This window comes from Idiotropiscis lumnitzeri, chromosome 19, assembly GCF_059441095.1.
Source record: "Idiotropiscis lumnitzeri isolate Australia: NSW breed Sydney's pygmy pipehorse chromosome 19, RoL_Ilum_1.0, whole genome shotgun sequence".
In the NCBI taxonomy this organism is placed as follows: Eukaryota; Metazoa; Chordata; class Actinopteri; order Syngnathiformes; family Syngnathidae; genus Idiotropiscis; species Idiotropiscis lumnitzeri.
In genome coordinates this window covers 5,457,849-5,471,496 of record NC_142409.1, presented here as the reverse complement: position 1 = coordinate 5,471,496, position 13,648 = coordinate 5,457,849, and the positions used below count along the sequence as shown (strand labels likewise).

General features: G+C 40.3%; 1 protein-coding gene and 1 long non-coding RNA gene across 6 annotated transcripts in view; one reads left to right on the top strand and one right to left on the bottom strand.

The window, feature by feature from the left end:
• The window catches only part of LOC148318234 (uncharacterized), a 75,796-nt gene that overhangs the window by 28,863 nt on the left and 33,285 nt on the right, over window positions 1–13,648 (bottom strand). The window lies entirely within an intron of this gene.
• dok6 (docking protein 6) overlaps window positions 9,764–13,648 on the top strand; it is a 38,321-nt gene continuing 34,436 nt past the window's right edge. The window contains exon 1 of one of the 2 annotated variants that reach the window (XM_088282809.1): window positions 9,764–10,060. In XM_088282809.1, the coding sequence (XP_088138935.1) occupies window positions 9,995–10,060 (66 nt within the window). In that variant the 5' untranslated portion in view covers window positions 9,764–9,994. Of the gene's footprint in view, window positions 10,061–13,425; window positions 13,505–13,648 lie in introns of those variants that run through there. The other variant, XM_088282810.1, reaches the window with a different exon arrangement.

Here is a 13,648-nt window from a genome sequence, read left to right as displayed (position 1 = left end):
TTTGAAGAGAGCGAGAACATGAGAGAGATCAAAACCAAGAGGAAAGGATAGAAAAGTCGCCATAAAAGATATGTTCTTTTAGTGTCCAATACATAGCAACATTTTGTGCAGGTATTTTTTTTTTTTTTTTAAACGATGCTGTTGGTTCAGATTTGGAAACTCATCTTCCAATATGAAATACTAAATGACAAATCTGCTCCCTTTTATAATGCTAATGTTCAAGTGTAATACTATATAATAACAATGTAATAACAATAACGATGATTATCATGATTATTTATTGAATAAAGTTCATTCTGTCTCTTATTATTGAAGTTGTTGGTTCTTTTAACATTATCATTAATACTATTATTATTATTATAAGAACTTTATATTCCTTTTTTTAACATACGTCAAACACATTTTTGTCCATGTATTGATTTGCATTTGTGTGCATGGATTTTTTTTTCCCCCCAAACACACTACTATGATTAACCTGATCACAATTGCATGTTTTGGAAACCAGAAAGAAACAGCTGCATCTAGTTAAGCACAGCTCCCTCTGTCCCCAACATCATCACTGCCTTTCTCAACTTACTACATGCGACACCTTCACCTTCTCGTCATTTCCCACTTCTTGGAATCCATAAAACACAAGAAACACTCTAGCTGTTAGTGGAGAATCGCTGACTCAGGCGCCACGCCTCGAATAATCGCGGTGCGTCTGGGCAAGGACGGGGGGAGCCATTAGATTCAAAGTGACAGAACCATGGGCCCATTAGAACTGGGAGAAGACAGATGGGATGAAAGACAAGCCCGCAGCCAGCGGTGGCTCCGCATGGTGCCACCACTGTTTTGAGAGTGTCGCCTAAAATAAGGAAGGCCATTAATAACCTCCTCAGTGTTGCTGTCTGGCGCTTCGTGCGAGGCGCATGGCATGCAGCAGACTGTGTGAAAAGAGAGCTGAGGAGAAAGACTTTGTATGAGCTTTGGCATTTGTGCACACTGTATACTTGTGCAAGGGTTGTATATTTGCCTTTAATTGGCTTGAAAGGCTCTCTTTTCACATACGCACGTGTTTGTTTACGTGCTATGTCTGTGCCACGGTGGTAGGATGGGAATAAGATAGTAGCGATGCGTTCAGGGAACACCTCTGTGAGAAGTTATGGTTGCCAGTGGTAATGACTGTTTTCATTCTTGTCAAACCTTTACTTTGGCATGTGAACAAAACATAAAATTTGACAGGGAGGGTTTTTTTTTTTTTTTTTGCACCTCATGCTCCAGAAATATGACATGCACATAGCCACACTGTGAATGTGTTTACCCAAAAATGAAGTAAAGGGGGTGGGGGCAAAAAATGAAGAAAAAGAACATTTTATCCTGAATGGCAAGGTGAGTCATATAATTAATAACTTATTTCAGGCTTCCATACTTTTAAAGCAAACCTCAGACAAATCGTAGACATTTGATTTATATTAGCCATCCATGACCAACGGGACAAACCTACCCCAAAATTGGCCGCATGCATTCACAATAAATGAAAACTTGACTCTGTTAATTCAAATTTAAGTTCATCTACTTGAAATGTGTCTGTCAAAAACAATGTTCGTAAATAATAAAATATGCAAACGATACAGCGATACCACCGCAGTCTAATCTTGTCTTTGCCATTCAGTCACGATTTATTGAAGCTATTTTACAATAACTTGTAATCATTGAAAGATTAAGAGAATTTAGAAATGTGCATGTAACCACAACACGATACTACAAGGATCGTTTTTAGGAACACTACTTTGTAGTCAGAATAGCCAGTTTGTGATGCAATAACCTGTTTGCTGCTGGGGTTTTAACGCCAAGGAAAATGCATCGCACTCGAGGAGTCCGCCGTTTAAATTCAACCGCAACTCAAGATTCATGAGATGTTCTGAAGTCAAGCGAGCTCTGCTGAGCCGTCGGGGCGATTCTGACTCCAAATGACAACTTCACGGGCATTCAGCTTTAATGGTTCCATTGTATAATTTTTGCCAACTCATACTACTAAATAAGTATGATGACATATATGCGGCATTACAATAGTAATATATGCCGAGTGTAACTCACTTTATGGCCGGTAAGTGAATAAAATCTGCGACTATTATTCTTTGCAGGTGATTCCAAATCCATTATTGTGGCTGCTTAAATGTCACGTTGTGCAGCTATTCCAATGCCTTCAATGGCTTCCTTCATGACTGCTGCACACTCAAGTTGGTGCACGATTGAATCATCAACCTTTTGCACACTAAGACAACACCATACTCACATTTGGGAGCGAGATGTTTTGATAGCTACTCCCCATTCCCCCGTTAAATGACACGTCATAACTAATTCATACAGTTTATGTGCATTATAAACGTAATACTGTAAGCACACTACAAGTGCTTTGAAGAGATATTACGAAGCAGACTCACTTTGACAAGGCGTTGTTTTCCTCCGAGTCAGCAACGCAAATGAGCCGGGACCTTCCTGTCTATCCTTCCAGATGTGGGTCAGCTGCGATTGTGTCGACGATAAAATAACAATAGCGCAGCCCGGGAATGTGGCACCACAAAGCCGAAGATAACAGAGGAAACGGGCCGAGTTTCAAAGAGGTCGGGCCCATCTGGGGTGCAATCAGATGAACTGTGTGTTGAACAAGCGCTTGTTTGGAGAGGAAAGGGAAATAAATGTCAAGAGAGAACTGGAACAGTGTGCAAGATGCGCCGCATGACAAAAAGGAAGAGTTTGAAGTTGCATGTTGTTGATAAACAATCAGGCCATGCATTGCAAATGGGCTCGCACACTCAAAGTCAAAATATACGATAAAGGATGTGGGACCGCTTGGGGAAAAAGCCTGGAGGGCCACAACGTACGAGAACTGCTAATAGAACGAGATGGTGTTATTTTTCTTGCTTTGGTATTGCTTTTTTTTTTTTTTTATTAATTCATGATTTCTTTTTGAAATAGTAAAAATAAGCAAACCTCAAAATTGTGGTATTAAGTGCTCCTGTCATACTCTAAACACGCTTTGTATGCATTCTATTTGTAGCAGCCTGCACCTGACATCTTAACAGCAACAGCGGAAGATCCAACATCACCACAATCTGATCCGTGATGCTGGCTGACTTGCAAGTTTTTCCAATTTCCAAACAATGCCTCCCATTAGAAATAATATGAAGTTAACAAATGTGTTCCATCTTTTGCCAATATAAAAGATTTATTAATTGAACGGGGGATGTCATCTTAACATTAGAAACAGTCACAGAAGCGGAAAGGGAAGTACACTACTGTATAAATAAAACTATAATCAAGTAAAAGTACTCATCCCTTTGAAGTTAATCTATCAAATATTTCCTGAGCTGAAGTTTTGTGAATTTTTGCTGAAGTCTCACTTGAGGTCACACACGATGATGGTTTTTTAACTACGTTTCGTTTGACCTTTGTGGCTTATTTTTTCGGTTCAAAGTGAACTGGTGAACTGGGATCACAGAGTCCAAAATATAAAGCATTGCAACAAATCAAGCGCCGGCAATAAATAATAAAAAAAAAACAACACAAAAAATATCATGGCGTGGTTCTGACGTCATCACTGACCTTTTATGTATTTACAGAGCAGGTTTTCAGTTCCACTTTTTTTTCTTTCCACGCTCACACATGAGTCGTTGTACGGCCAGCCCAGGAGGTAAAAGACTTGCTTTGTCCTAAACCTGGACGGTGAGCTCTCGAGTCGAGCGCTTCTGCCAATCCCCAAGAAGTGCGCGTACAAGAGAAAGCTATCACCTGTTTTATATTAAACCTGTCAGATTAAATAAGAAGCCAAAAGCATCACCAGGGTGTGTTTGGGTAAATCTCAGGAGGACGTTCAAAACGGCAGCAAAGCACCACGATTCCTGTTCAAAACCAATTCAAAGTAGATTTCAGGACCACTTACTAACTGCCTAAAAAGTTTTGGTTTCCTTTGGAAGCTGCTTTTTCGATGGATCTTCTTTCCCAGTTGGTGCTGTGAAACATTTCGGGGAGGAAAAAAAAAAAAGGATACGAGAGCAAACTCTCTCGCAGACTGGACTATTGTAGTAAAAAAAATAAATCAATAATAAATTGACTCGCTGGCATCAGTATTATATGGAGGTGAGGCAATAAAACTGTCACTTTCGAAACCACTGCAACCAGTATCCTTTTTGCCTTCTGCGCTAGTGTCATAATAATGATGGGTGCAATAAAGTAAAGGTGCAAAAAATAAATACAAAAAAAAATAAAAAATAAAAAGCATGCCGAATAAAAGGCCACTTTGTTGTCAAGTGACATGTCATGCCTCATGACAATATATTGAAAGCAATATAGTGCATCGGCCACATTAGCATACTGGAGCTATATTAAGATATTCAACCGCCCTGTCAAAGGACTTCATCTATCACTGCAGACAATATTGCCCTCTACAGGGCGCACGTGTTAGTCATGCATGGCCTCTTTCTGTTTTTTGTTTTTTTAAGGTGAGAAAAGGCTCAAGTACAGTGTGCAGCACACCTCCTCCAAGACTATTTGATATGGATCATAATGAAACCGGAGACTTTTCCCTGCGTTATAATTCTTGCATACATTTTTGGTTGTAGTTCTTGTTTTTTGCACGGCCAGCATACTCACGCGACATGTCACCCATTCAGCAGATTTAGGACGCTCCGGCATATATGAAAGCTCCGGTTGCTGTCAGCATTCAGCAACTTTGCACGGTCATTGAAGAGAGGAATGGCCCAATGTTCCACAGGGCATAATCAATAACCTGATCAAGTCTAAGAGAAAGTGATGGAGGAGAGCTGTTGCACTGCGTCATTGTTGATGCTGACTGGTTTTAAACACAAAAACTGAACTCGATGAAGTGGATAGAGTCACAATGGAAGGACCACGCCAAGAATTGAAATTAGAAACGCAAGATACAACAAATATCATGGGAATACTTACATTTGTGAAAGGAGGACCAAACCATAAGAAAGGACATTTAGGAATATAGTTTGTTTTTATTAAAAATAAATAAATTAAAAAAAATGAACTTATCCTATCCATTTTTTTCTAGAGTAGACTTGATTTTTCTTTTTTTTTTTTTATTATATTCACCGTTGCTACATTAATCGCAAAACATTTCTAATGTACATCATTTATAAATAAATTTGGGAACCTCCTATTTTTTTCCCTGTTTTTGTGTTATGAAGCTATCTAACACTGTCTACAGCAGAGTGTGTGACAAACCTTAATATTTTTGTCATCCGCTGAGATAAACTCAAATTTGTGGTTAGATTTCTAGCTTGAAAAGACGAATGTCTCTCCTTCCACCATTGCTGTTCATGTGATATGGTATGGACAATTGAGTTGTCATACTGATTTTTCATGTCATTTGTTGAGTGCCTTTAACGTGTACTGTGGTGTTGAGAACTAGGTGCCCTCCAATATTTTAGTATTTATTAATTAGTTACATTGTTTAAGTCTTTAACGTGTTAAATTAGTCGGTAATGAGAAACCTGCTCATTTTGTAGTCACGTTAGTTAATAATCACCGCCTAGCACAATGGCAGTACTGTATTATATTCTGACATTGACACCAAATGAAATAATATGAAACTGAAAAAGACAAGATACAAGACATAAAATGAAGAACATGGCCTGTAATTTATCAAGTCTTTCAGCACGCGAACGTCGATCAAACGGAAGCGGTCACACAATTGACCTGGTCACTGATCCAAAACGGAGATGAATTCAGACGCAAGATCTCCAAGTTAACATTAACGTTCAGGATGTGGGGGGGGGGGAGTGCAAAATGGAGTGAAACACATCCCCTCCCTCTCTGGGGAGCGCCAGCGATTTACTCTTCATCCAAATGGGGAGACAACGAGTGTGATGAGCTCTGCTCTTTCTGCGAGAAATGCAAAAGCAGCAGAACAAGTCTCAAGAGAAACGGCCCAGAGTTCAGAGCCACTGTGACACTGAACCGACCCCAATTTAGGACACAAAAGACCACCAGGAAGTGGAAACTCTCACTGATAATGATACTTTTACTTTTCTATTCAAGGGTTCTCTCTGCCCTGCTTTGTTAAGCGTCTGTTCAACTCGGGGTCATTTCTATGTACAACCGCCATTATATCTTGTTTGCTACTCCAGAACTTTCTTTTGGAAATGGTCTCCATTGTGAAGCAGACGCTCGAGGAAAGGTGAAGAAGACTCCGTGAAGGAAGAACAATCCTAATTTGGATCAATGATTACAATGTACACTTTTTAAGCTATCTGGAAAAATCATTGGATTTGGACCTCCAGTAAAAATCCAGTGACATGTGCTCACTGAGCTGAGGTTTGACAAAAAAAATTGTCATGTGACACCCAGATGAGATGATTTTTCACCCCAAAAAAAATCTGGCATGAACTTGAAATTGTACCACTTTTGGGGCATTGGACTGAAGGTTTCAATGCAGTGCCACTAGGCTTGGAGTAAAAGGAGCTCTTCCCCATTACCCCGCCTGGTGAAGGACAAAGATACCCTCCAACCTTTTTTTTTTTTAATTTTATTTTCTGTATGAAGTAAATCACAAACATGTCACAAGTGGATCCTCTGAGAGTTCAATCGACCTTAGCTGTTCCACATGGTGTGACCAGCTGACGTCCTTAAAGCATGCATGACCAAGGACCCACTTTTCTGGGAAATAGGCATAGCCAGCTTTTTTTTTTTTTTTTTACCCCTCCAAGTCTGACATCTAATCAAAGCCAACTCCCCATGTGCCTATTAACATATCAGGCTGATGGCGGTTGCTGTAAAAAGCTTCAACATTACCATCACTCTGCCCGCGTGTAGGATCTCTTTCAATCGCCCCTGCCTACATAAGAAAAAAAAAACATGCTGACCTGGCATCGAGATGCCTTCTCCCACTCAATCACCCCTGCTTATCTTTTTGTGTTCATTATTTAGCAGCATGTACTTGAACATTTGCCAACAACCGCTGAAGAGCTCATCACTTTGGCTATGTTTTGATTGTTGACACTTAAGATAAATGTAATTAGTTTTACTTCATGGTGGGTCTAAACAACACCAAATCACACCAGTTAGTTGCACTTTATGGGGGGGGAAAATAAATCAAGGGTCCCATTATTTTGCAGTTTTGTAGCACTGTTGGCACGCTCCATTCAGACTGAAAATCAATAGGGAACGTCGCTTTGACAAGATTTGTGTACGGGAGCTCTGTATTTGTGAAAGCATTTATAAATAATAAATAATATGACCATCACTATTTCATCATAAGGTCCAGGCTTGCTAAAGTAACAATAGTGGCGCATTAGTTGGAGCAAAACCGAGCCGACGCACATTTGCCTGCTTTGTCAATGACCTTGATGAAGGTTTCTCTTCTTTTGAGTGAGTCTCACACATCTGACCTTGTTGGCAGCCATTCATGGATGTCAGGGCCATATGCTGGACTGTTCATGGGTGTGCACGTGTGTGTGTGTGTGTTTGCACACATGTATGCATGCATGGCAGTCTAGTCATTGCAAGAGTTTTCTCACTGATTTCCAATTGGATTTGAAACGGTTGGATGCCCGTTTTTGGGGTGGGGTGCCAAATCAAAGGGTTCAATTAACAAAGGCCCGAGGTGGATTTTTGTCCACCCCACAAATGATAAACCGACTGGCAAAATGGGAAAAGAACAAAAATTGCCTCTGAACGCGTCAAAAGCGCCACTACCAACTGTTTGAAGAGAGGTGAGACAGCAGTGTGCGTTCAAGCATGCCTGTATTTCCTTTCTCTGACATCACGTGACCAGCGCCTCCCGCCTGCTATTGGGGCATACCATGACAAGATGTGGGGGCAATACCACGGACAGAGAGAACAGAGGGGAAGTCAAAACCCACTTGGGTTTGACTTTTTTTTTTTTTTTTTTCATTGGTTCAAGGGACTGAACAGGGTCGGGGGTCAACAATTTGAATGAATAAGACCGGTGGGTCGAGGTTGGAATGGTTCAGAGATAGTGGCTGGAGAGCGAAGACTGACTGGCAAAAAAGGGTCAAGTGGCCACCTCTGATTATAACAGATCAGATTTTGGCAACTGCAACAACCATAAGTGTTAGAAAAGCAACACATTGACACCGTCAATATTTTCTTCGAGAGAGGGCGACGAGGTGCATGCTGGAAGTGGAAGACAGCTAGCGTCACATAAAGAGGATTACGGCGCCAAAACAGCCTTGACAAATGTGAAGTTTGAGGACACTTCCAGAGAGATTTGGAGACTATCAGAGACAAGCTGTTGGATGGGTGGCAGATTGCTCCGCCCTTGTGAAAATGATACAAAGAAAAAGATGCAGAGTTTCTCCTTGGGATACTTGACAGAAGAGAGCTCGTCAAAAGGGCATTCATGTGAGGAGAAAGACACTTTTTCAATGAAAAGTAGGCCCCGACTCATGAATAAATGAAAGTGTGCGCGCTGCAGGATAACGGTACGCTTTCATAAAAAGGAAAACTGTGGCTACCTTCATCGACAGTGTGACTCTTTCTTATTGCAATATTTGAGAGTGTAAATAGAGATTGTTTGATCCTCGCTCACAGCTGCTTATCTTACTCCATTCTATGAGCCATTTATCTTCTTTTTGTTTTAATCTATATAAGTAATGGCAGCCTGTCATATCAATACACAGTAGCACAGCCATCTGCCGTCTAATGCCAGGAAAATTCCCGGACCATAATTCAACCAACTGAGCCTCTCCGTCTACCCATTGCTTTGGCTGACATCAAATTTGTCTTCTGTGCATTTATTTTAAGTACTTTTTGATTGCTTGTCCACAGCATTGTGCCTGTAGAAGCCACACGCCGAGCGTTTTGCAGTCTTGGTTCATGCGCAATTTATGTGATCATTTAATAGGGCACTGGACTATCTGCTTTTATTATTGGGCAAATCAAACAACATCAGTTCAAGGCAACCTAATGAAAAAATAAACTGTGCTCACACGCACACACATAGAGACTGTCTAAAATTGCATTCCCCTATTAGCGCCCTGTCTGGCAGAAAATATGGAAATGATATTCATACTCATACAGGCAATAACGGAAAGGCAAGGTAGAAAGCATGTTACAAATTAGCCGCAATTCAAAGCTCTGTTTTACATTTGCATATTTCCTTTAATCATGGGCGCTAAGGATTTGACTGAAGACATAAAACATTACATTAGAAGTTGTCTAAAACCGAGCACTATATGCGTTTCTTTTCTCCCCTCACTAGGAATCGGTAATCATCTTCAGCCAGACATAAAGGACCTGAACACATATGTTTATAGACACTTGCCCACTCTATTGAATACGAAGATGTCCAAACATTTGACTGACTGCACTGTTTGAAACTTAGCATAATGAGCTTTGCATTTGATTTAATAGTGGCAACACAAGCTAGTAACTCATGGTAGTAAATATTTTTAACTTCATATTCATTATCCACTGTAATAAAGTTTCATGCTGTGCATTTTGATGCAGCTGTAGTTACAGTATAATGCACAATCACTTTTTTTTCCACCTTGTACGATATGCTTCATTCATATGCTTTAGTTATATATATATATATATATATATATATATATATATATATATATATATATATAGTATCGTGATTTCCAACCCATCCCTAACCCCCTTTTGCGTGTCAGATGGTGCGGTCCAGGATTCGCGCGGGCTCCCCTGCTACAATGAATCAGATGACAAATGGTATCTCCCACCTCCCTCCCTCGCCACCCCTCTCCCCTCTGCGAATGGACAGCGCCGCTGAAGCCGGGCAGCCTGCACGCTGACACGGGAGCAGGTTGCCCGACTCTCGCTTCTCCTCCTGCCGGATGTCTCGCGGACAGAACCTCGAGTAGAACGCTCCGTGTCACCAACCGAACGCCCGCCCCAAAAAAGCAAACAAAAGACAGCCTTTTTTTTTTTTTTTTTTTTAAATTTTCATTCGCTTGCACTGGGGATCTCGCAGCATCCCCTCCGCACCCTGACCATGGCTTCCAACTTCAACGACATCGTGAAACAAGGATACGTGAGGATACGGAGTAAGAAACTGGGGGTGAGTACTGTTGCACTTGCTGACAAGCCAGCAGGAGGAGGAGGAAGATGCGCTTTGGCATCAAGGGCATCTGGATTGGAAATTGTGTTTTAATTGCTCCCCTGGAGGACTTCCTGCTGTGAGGTCTTCTAGTGGAGATTAGAGCAAATGTCTCTCATGTTGGTGTAGTTAGGATGATTGACAGTAGAATGTGGACAGCAGAAACGACTGTTTGTATCACTCAGGAAGTTGACTAACTCCATGTGTTTGGCTGCATGTGTCATTTGTTAGGAAGCTATGAGAACATTTTAGAATACCATATAAACTATACATCAGCGGTGGGGAACATTTTTCCTTTCAGGGGCCATTTCACTTCTCGTCCTTTGAGGGCCACAGTAAATCTATGGCACTAAAAAAAAAATTACGATGCCAACAACAACATGAGCATGTTGAGTTCAATGTATTTAGGATTGTTTTTCCCCTCACAGTTCCTCTGAAGTTCTATTTGTTAGAAAAAGAAAAAATGCTCTGCTGTTCTAAAAAAAAAAAACAGCGATACAATTAAAAGCCACAAAATTAGGTAGATTTCTGCCTATATACAGATTATAAATGAGTTTAAAGTCACAAACTATTGCGGTTATACAAAGTATTTTGCAATGGAAGCAGTTTCTAATATTTTGGTTTGTTCGGAACAGAACCTTTACTTAAGTCATCCTAACCATACCGTACAAATAAAAACATGTATGTATATGTGTTTAGTACGACTGTCTCAATGCCCTCAGAATCCGGGTTGAAATCTCAGCTCACCTGTGTGAAGTTTTCAAGTTCTCCAGCTTGCTCCTTTAAGCCCAAAATAATTCATGTTAGGTTAATGAAAGGGTAAATTGCTTAAAGGTGTAAAAATGAAAGTCAAGAGAATAAAATACTAAACATATTGTTAAATTCCCTGTTTGATAATGCCCATCAATTTTTTTTTTTTAAGAAGGCAGCTACTGTATTGTGACCAGCGAGTGTATTTCCCCGCACAGCCGACCTCCCATGTTTGCTAATAAGCGTAACATTTAAAGTCTGATCATGTTCCATTTTGCACCACAGGCTACAGGTCTCATTAGTGAGGTCTAAGGTTGTAATTACCAACCTGGGGTGTACATCATTATTGTCACCATAAAACTCGGCGCATTAGCAAAGCATCACATAGGAGAGATATGATGGAAACCAACGGCTTGACTACTGAAATGAAAATGAACGACAGGCCGCAGAGTTATTGAATTATAATGACCATATTGTTGACCATGGAGCCATCTGCTTTTGCTCATTACGATAACAAAGAGGCGCACCTTTCCTCTGTTGAGGTGTGATGATGGAGGCTGTGGTTTTGCGTCATCGAGCAGCTTCATTCCTCCTCCTTCTTATGATCTCTTTGATGCCACCGCGATAGTCATCATTTTTCAACCTTCTCTTCATGGAGTGAGCGCAAAGCTGTTTAGGAGCAGACGGCGTTGGCTGTTAACATGCAAATCGCCGCGTAAAGTTTTAGGGGATTGATGTTTTTATTTATTTATTTATTTTTTTTGTATGGGCGATGAGCTGAATGCATTTCGAGGGAGCAAGTGAGGACGTCGGCGGCGTGGTAGCGTGGAGGTGTCTTTTCCCACCTCGCATCCCAGCCTGCTTCCTACTCTCTTGGCCGTCTGCCGTAGAATCGTGGAGATGAAGCCCTGCTGGGATGGCCTCAGAGGACCCCTAGCACATTTAGCTCCGAACACTAACGAGGTGTTATAAGTGTGTTTTACGCAGAGATCCTGCAAAATGTGCCTTACGTACTGTGAAGGCTTCTCGCAATCAGATTATTTTCGAAGACGAGTGATGTGTTTTATTTTCAAATTACCTCGAATGACACAAATACTGAGTGAAAATTTGGAATATTAATGATAATGATATTTAAAGTACATTTCTATTATTTATAAATTCTACATTGCAAAAGTATAGTAAAAATATTTGATTGCCGAGGACGTCAACAGTGGACGCCAGCCAACAGCACCAATGCAGACAAAATTAAGCACCGTGCCACTCTGCAATTCCACAGTGTGATAAATCTTCCACAAATAAGCACACCTAACGACAGAAGGATTTTTTTTTTCTTTTTCAAAATAAGTGCAAATATTCCCAGCCAGGTTTGGAGCCAATGAGAATTAAGTTTGCGTCCCAGAAAGGTCCCGCGTGTTTTCTTTTTAAAGGTCTCTTAAATATCACATTTCAAGGTAGTTGACCTTCTAATCCTCCCACCTTGCTCTCTAATGTAATGCTGTGCCATTCAAAATGTCTTTAAAAATTCATTTATTTATTCTTTTTTTTTCAGAAAGAACCCATGAGGTGTTATTACAAAGAATACAAATACATGGGCACTGAAATTGATCATTAGCATATTGCAATTTCAGCTATTTGTCGACCAAAGTTTGACGAAAGTTAAACGAAAATGTGTTAGGAATGCCGACTTCTCCATCACCGTTGCCATGATGGGTTAATTAATCATGAGAAATGTTTCATTAGCATGCGCATAAAAATGCACTTAATTCTTAATCAGTCCCACTGCTGCGGCTGAGATTGCTAGAATTATTTTAATTAAAATCAACATTCCGCAACTTTTCCGCCAACTTCGGCATCCTCTTGATGATTAAGTGATGATTATTACTTGTGATTGGGTAACCTTTTTCGGTATTTATTCCCATTTTGATTTTGGACACCTGTTTTGTTGCACGATACGCCGCAGCGTGCTTGATCGGGTAGCATCGCCTGCAAGCAGTGATTAACGCTCTGCGGCACTAGTAGCTTGTTAAGGCTTTCCTCCTATAATTTGGAATGCAAATGAGATTTCCAGCCTCGGAGGAGTTAAAAAAAAAAGAAAAAAGACGATTTTCATGCTGTGCATTTTTAAGGTCGATTATGACGTGTTTTTCACAGAATCGCAATGTGAGGAATGGAGAATAACTTGAGCCATTTGGACGGAATGAATTTGTATTTACGTTTCTGTCCTTCTAAATAGGAAACAAGCACACTTACATGCCACAATATTTACGTACACTTGCGTAATTTAATGATATTCAATACCATCCATCTATTTTCTATACCTCTTGACCTCACAAGAGTTGCTGGAGCTGAAACCAGCTGAGAGGCATGAAGGCTTAAGTACGTATATGAAAATTATACTTGAGTGAAAGTTATTTATTTATTTATTTTTAATTTTTTTATTTTAACAGAAAATAACTTTGGTAGAAGGTGAAGTCACTTCGTAAAATATTGCTCGAATATCTGAAATTAAATGTTGGTCGACTTCAGTTATTTTAGTAATGTTATTTTATTTTTTTTCAGGGGCGGCCATTTTGTCACTTGCTGTCGACTGAAAATGACATGGCAGTGCCTAAACGCTGAGCTAGCTCACGTCACATGACCAAACCCAGAAAACAGGTGAGCCGTGACGGTCATTACCTGAGCAACTGGGATGTCATTTTTAGTCGACCGCTGGAGACAAAATGGCCGCCCCAGGAGATACCCAAGAATGGCTGTATTTTTTTCAGCTTAAAACATATTCCACAAATTAAAAAACTATTT